Raw genomic sequence first — 6,000 nt, 5'->3', positions numbered from 1 at the left:
AGGAGCTGGAGGAAGTGTCTGGAGAGAGGGAAGTCTGGGCATCTTTGCTTAGACTGCTGCCCCCGCGACCCGGTTCTGGCTAAGCGGAGGAAAATGGATGGATGGAGGTGACAATGAGGCACTAGAACACTTCAGTTTATTCAAGTATAAAGCTATTTACAACCCTAACACATGAATGTAATTTTACACCATTTGTTCAGTGTGTTCCACTAAGCATTTACTTTAAATGGCAGGTCTATTTTCCATTCCATGCAGCAGATGGGATTTTATATCACAGCTGCAATACTACAGTCAGTGCTGAGCTTGGTTATTCATGTTTGGCTGCAGTATGGTTGCCTTGACCGAAGTTAATCACATGACAGCACGACATCTCTCCATCACAGACAGTCTTCTCTCCATCGTCCCCATACAATCTCAAACACAGGTGCATCAGTGAAAGACAGTGTGCTTGTACTTGGTGTTGGGAATTTGATCTCGGCTCTTTAGTCTCCTCACTGCTTCCCTCATATGTTTGGGTTGAAGAGGTGGCGTATCTCCCCACTTCTCACAAACATCCAGTGCTGGAAGGACAAAGAAACTAAATGGTTGTAAACAATTTAGCTGCAGGGGAAATGAGCCAGGGCTTATTTATCTATATAAAAATTATTTTGTCAGAATACTTTTGTAACTCTCACCTTCCTCAACAATTTCCCCAGCAAAAACTTTGGCAATACCAGACATGGCGATCACTACATTCTGAGACACTGATGATCCTGTTATGGACTGGATCAGCTACAAAATGTTTAAAAAAAATAGAAGATCAAACCAAATAGCTTCAAAGAATTAAAAACACTAGTTTGTCAATATTCATAGACAGCTTACCCTCTTAATAGCAGCCTTGGGGAAGGCAGAACGTCTGTACATCTCATAGCGATTCAGCTGCTCTTCAGAAAAGGATGATACCAAAACCCTACAAGGGAAAGCAGGGAATGATGGTTAACTTCACCAGGATGATACTTCAGCACATCATTTCAAGCATTGGAATAATCTTCATTGGTTAACATTTTTAATCTCTAGAAATTAAAATCTTACTGCATCTTTTGTATTTCATCCTCGTCAACCTTATGGCGTTTCTCCTTCTTCTTCTCGGGTTCGACCTTCAGTCTTTTGGAAGGAGGTTGGCCAGAGGTCCCTTCTTCCTCATCTTCTCGGGCTGCAGTTTCCTTTGTGGTGGGATAAAGGAACAATTTAGTGCCACTAAAAGCAATGAGATGCCCTTTGTAAGACCACATGAATACTGCCACGACAACCCCGTCATGTGAAGAGAAATGAAGGTGCAGAACTCACAGGTTTAACTTCCTGTTTGGGCAGATCTTGCGAGGACAATTGTATATTTTCATCCTTAGGTTTTTCTGGGGCAGACACATCTTCAGTTTGTTCTGGTTTAAGATTGCCCTCGGTAACAGACTTTATCCTCTCGGGTGTATCTTCAGCTTTGATCCGTGCAGGGTCGGCCATAATCAACTCAGTCCTTCTAACACTGGCTGACAGCTTCTGCAAAACTATCAATGAGGTAGTTGATTGGTTAACGTTAGTTGTCATGCTGGGTTCTATACACGGTTCGAAATGTAGCAAACATTCACGTTAGCACACATATAAACAGAGGTATAACTGGAAACCTCCAACAACGAGTATGTGTAACTTGATAAAAACACACGAATTCAACTTGCACCCACCTTCTCTGCAGCCAGGCGTCAATAAAGCAGCTGCTCCAAACTACAGTGGAGGGGCGCTAACGAAAGCTTAGTAACTGATACTAGCTAGCCAAGCGGCTAACATGACGCATTTATATCGCTTGCTTTAGTAAACACAAAAAACTAACACTGACACACTGTGAATTACACTTAAGCCTCCTTATGTGACGATGAATGATAGCAGCAAATGCTAGTTTTCGATAGCATAATACCCAAAATGCCCTTCCGCTATATCGTCGTCGTCTTCGTCTTCTTCTTCTTCTGTTTATTAATGGCGGTTGGCAACCAGCTTTAGGTGCATTCCTTCCGCTATGTTCTTCTTCTTGCTCTACTTAGGCAAACAATGTGATGGTGAGTTGCCACGTGATGGACGGTGGATAGTCATAAATAGTCATAATCATAAATGTATGAAAGGTTAGTAATACATTTTTTTAAATATATTTATTTACTTTTAATTAAAAACATGACTGTGTGCTTGTGCCCTAGCGCCCTCTAGTGCATACAGGTCGAAAGTCATGAGAAACAATCAGTCTAACTACAGCCATAATGTATACTTGTATTTCTGTATAGCCATCATAAATTAAGATGTTAATCTTACCTTAGTTTTTTTTTTTTTTAATGAAGGTACCAGTATGCAGGGCTTCTGATAGTACCCCAGGGAGTAGGCAGTCTTAATAACATAACCACTGGAACTTTAAAGTGACCATAAAATTCAGGGTTTGTTTTTTCCCCAGTCTCCAGGCATTACAGCTCATGTTATTACAAGTTACAATAATTGTACCAAAAACAATACAAGACACTAAAGACAATGATTAAAAACTGAGCACTGTGACATATTTGGCCACACATTAAATACAGAGTCAAAAGAGTAGAAAAATGACATCAATTAATACATTTTAAATTCAGACCTTGGAGATAAGGTCTCCAGTTTTTTATGAATGTGTGCAGTGTGCTTCCATATTCTCAATACGAATGTCACCTCAGGCTGCCTCAGCCTTTCTCTTCATAGCTGCTCCCTATTTATAATTGTGTGAACATTTTGTTCATTAATTAGACTATTCACAACACTTTCAAAAATCCATTTTGTGTACTTTTCATTTTTTAAAAGAAATTGTCTACATTCTTGTTTTTTCATGAAATCACATGACACTGATTGCAACCATTTGCATATTTAGCATTGCAGTTCTGAAGTGTTATGGAAATATTAAGTGCTAAACCCTTCCATAAAAATGAGTCACCATGCAGCCTTAAAGAATTAGTGCATATTCAAAACTAATGATATGAGAGCTAACAAATTAGAAATGCATCCACTTAGACTAATCTTTTCTTTTGAAAAATGATCATATTCATTTTCAGTATTTCATTTTGTTAGATTATGGCCAAATGTTCCATGGTGTACTCACGTTTCCCACACTGTATTTCACTGGGTGTGCATCATAACTAGAATATACATTCACTTTGCTATAACAGATTACAGTGTGTGATTTATGTCACAGCAATCACATATATTATGAATTTAACAGTTACATCTGATATATGCAAATTGATATAAGGTTATGAAAGAATATCTAAAAATATCAGTAGCCTATTACCAACCAGAGAAGGTATAGGCAAAACTAATGTTAGAGCAAAGATAAAATAAAAAAAAAAAAAAAAAAAAAAGATGCCACGTTCAATTGTTTCTCAAAAAGGTAACAGCTGATGAATTAGCCACATGTGATGAGTCACAAACTGCCAGAGCAATGCCTTGATTCGTCAAAACGATTGCTGTCAACAATCACAAATATGTCTCACTGACTCACTAATGCTGGCGTGACACTCATGAACGAGCTGTTCCGTGTCCAGAGCGCGCTAAACTCGTTCACACTTGCCTGGCTGTGACCGGAACAAGACAAATGCGCGTGTGCAACGGACCGCACAGCACGGAAGCAAACCCCAATTGTTCTGTATGTGTGCGTACGTGCGTGCGTATGTGTGTGTGTGTGTGTGTGAGTGAGTAAGTACAAAGCTATCAACTAGTTGCTTCAGCTGTGCAGTTGATTAGTAGCAGACCTCCACCCAGCTTCTACCAGGCTGGAGGTCTAATCAGGTTGCATTTCATCTTGTGAACAACAGAGTGTTAACATTTGTGTTTAGGAAGCTCAAAATGTTTTTTGTGAAATTGTCATACGTGTATAAATTCAGTTATATGCTTATTATTGAGGTCATAGTTAAAGGTGTTGTTGTTAATGTTCCACATTACATCTTATTATTCTACATTTTTGTCCTCCCCAGCTACATAAATGAGAGGGTCAGATTATTAGGAACACCCAGTTAACCAGTTAAACCACAGTTCAGACAACCATCCCCGTTTAAACCTGATAACATTTTAGGAAATGCTCCTGTTCACACACCCATGAGAGAATTTGACACGATTGTCTGGCAAGCATTTCCAGGAAGCCTTCATTAGTGATTGATGAAAAGTAAAACGTTAGGTTTGCAATTTTGTTGCAGATACTAGAAATGACAGGAGAGCAGACACTTCAAGCTCTGGATAGACACAATCCCCGTCCCCCCCCGTCTGGGTTACGCAGGCTGCACCAAACGCCATATTGCTTATGCACATCCAGCTCATGTCCGGAGCAGCTAGGGTGGGGGTGCTAGGGCTGGTGTGCGTGTGTCTGAAGGGTTTCGGATTGGAGATGTAGAAAGAAAGGGCAGTTTCGAGGAAGTGACGGACTCGGTAGACGGGACTGGTCAGAGGAAGTTTACTCGATGGTGGTACCGTGCTGCTTAACGAAAACTTTTCCCCCTGAGCGCCGGTGGCACCGTGGATCGAAACGGACCGATCCAGCGGTGAAGGGAGCTTTTGTTTCCTCGCCACACCAGCGTTAACGTTACTCAGGAATAACTTGGGATTGGGAGGGAGAGGGGATCTCAGGGGAATTTCACTCTCGCAACCAAACCCCGCTTTCCCTTCTCTTCCCCGCGCCTCCTCCAATCTTTTTTAACATCCGCAATGGGGAAGGAGCAGGAGCTCCTGGAAGCGGCGCGCACGGGAAACCTGACCGCAGTGGAGAAGCTTTTAGCCGGGAGGCGACAATCATCCGGCACCGGGAGTGGATCTACTGGGACCGGAGGAAGCGGCAACATCGGCGGGCTCGGCGCCTCCTCTCATCCCCTTTCCAGTCTGCTCAGGTAGGTAAAAGAAGAAGCGGATATAAGTGGATGGAAGAGAGCCAACCCTGTCAGATGTTGTCTGATGATTTATTGTTATAGATTGTAATGTAGTATTTTAATACTCGTAGCTGTTACACAGAGTGAGGATTTTTGCATAGTCCAAGCATCACAGTCGTGCAACGCAGGAGCAGGGGCACGCTTCTTTGTTAGCTCGCAGCTCTGTTCCAGATGTACTGTAATGTGCAAACCCGGCTTGCAAGGCGATTTTGGATGTGCAACAAAATCGCTCATGGTCTCTTTAAAAACTGGTCCAGTTGTATTACTCTAGACATGAACACTCACTGGTGAAGGTGAATAGGTCGGAACCAGACTCTCAGTTTTCAGCTGCGTGTTTATAGTCTGGACATCTTTGCTTTGCTTTTCTAACGGCTTTAGTTGCAAAATCCCATTTGTTTCCTTCAGTTGTGGAGCTGTAATCTTGCAGATGTCAGTGGTAACAAGGGGAAGTCCTTGGTGATGTCAACATTTGATGTGGTTCTATCCCTGAACACAAAGTGTAAAAGGTTAGAAAGCTTTAACTGCCTTGTCAAGGTTTCTGCTTATCACCAGTGCTTTTTGTCCTGCTCACCCTTCATTCATTATTTAAGAGTTCCAATTCATAGATAAGACAGCAACTACAGTGACTATACAGTATTTGCCATCTTCGCCCATATAGTTCACATATCTGTAGTGTGTTTGATTTGTAGTGCTGGTTTACAGAACAGCACACAGTTGCCTAAAATGGAAGATAGTGGCTTTGCTAATAGGCCCAAGTCCCTGTGGTTACTGTTTTTGATAGTGCAAGACTGCATCAAATTCATAACTGCATTAAGAAGAGATAAGGGTGCTTGGGCATAGGATGAAATATAATAGATCAGATAAGTTCTGAGTTTCATTTTGTTCTGCAGATGTTATCTGAATTATAGGTTTACCACTGCAGGGCTGTTCCGAAACACTATGATGATGTTTCAGCCACTGTGCTTTGTGTAATACCAAGAAAGAAAGAAAGAAACAGATTTACTGTTGAGAAGAAAGCTACTTTCTAAGGCTACATATGTGTCTGACTAGG

General features: G+C 41.5%; 2 protein-coding genes across 2 annotated transcripts in view; one reads left to right on the top strand and one right to left on the bottom strand.

The window, feature by feature from the left end:
• Positions 1–119: 119 nt before the first annotated feature.
• On the bottom strand, positions 120–2,011 carry taf11 (TAF11 RNA polymerase II, TATA box binding protein (TBP)-associated factor). Its single transcript, XM_020610719.1, has 6 exons — positions 1,716–2,011; positions 1,327–1,541; positions 1,072–1,202; positions 862–949; positions 675–771; positions 120–560 (listed from the first exon to the last, which is right to left on the bottom strand). The coding sequence occupies exons 2-6, from the start codon at positions 1,495–1,497 to the stop codon at positions 430–432; spliced, it is 618 nt and encodes a 205-aa protein (XP_020466375.1). The 5' UTR covers positions 1,498–1,541; positions 1,716–2,011; the 3' UTR covers positions 120–429.
• A 2,053-nt stretch (positions 2,012–4,064) lies between these two features.
• Positions 4,065–6,000, top strand: part of LOC109966064 (ankyrin repeat and SAM domain-containing protein 1A) — a 59,567-nt gene continuing 57,631 nt past the window's right edge. The window contains 1 exon segment of the mRNA XM_020610642.1: positions 4,065–4,910. Coding sequence (XP_020466298.1) covers positions 4,732–4,910 — 179 coding nt within the window. The 5' untranslated portion in view covers positions 4,065–4,731.

This window comes from Monopterus albus, unplaced genomic scaffold (assembly GCF_001952655.1).
Source record: "Monopterus albus unplaced genomic scaffold, M_albus_1.0 scaffold106.1, whole genome shotgun sequence".
Classification (NCBI taxonomy): Eukaryota; Metazoa; Chordata; class Actinopteri; order Synbranchiformes; family Synbranchidae; genus Monopterus; species Monopterus albus.
Note: the sequence above shows the minus strand (reverse complement) of the source record. Positions and strands in the feature narration are given on the sequence as shown.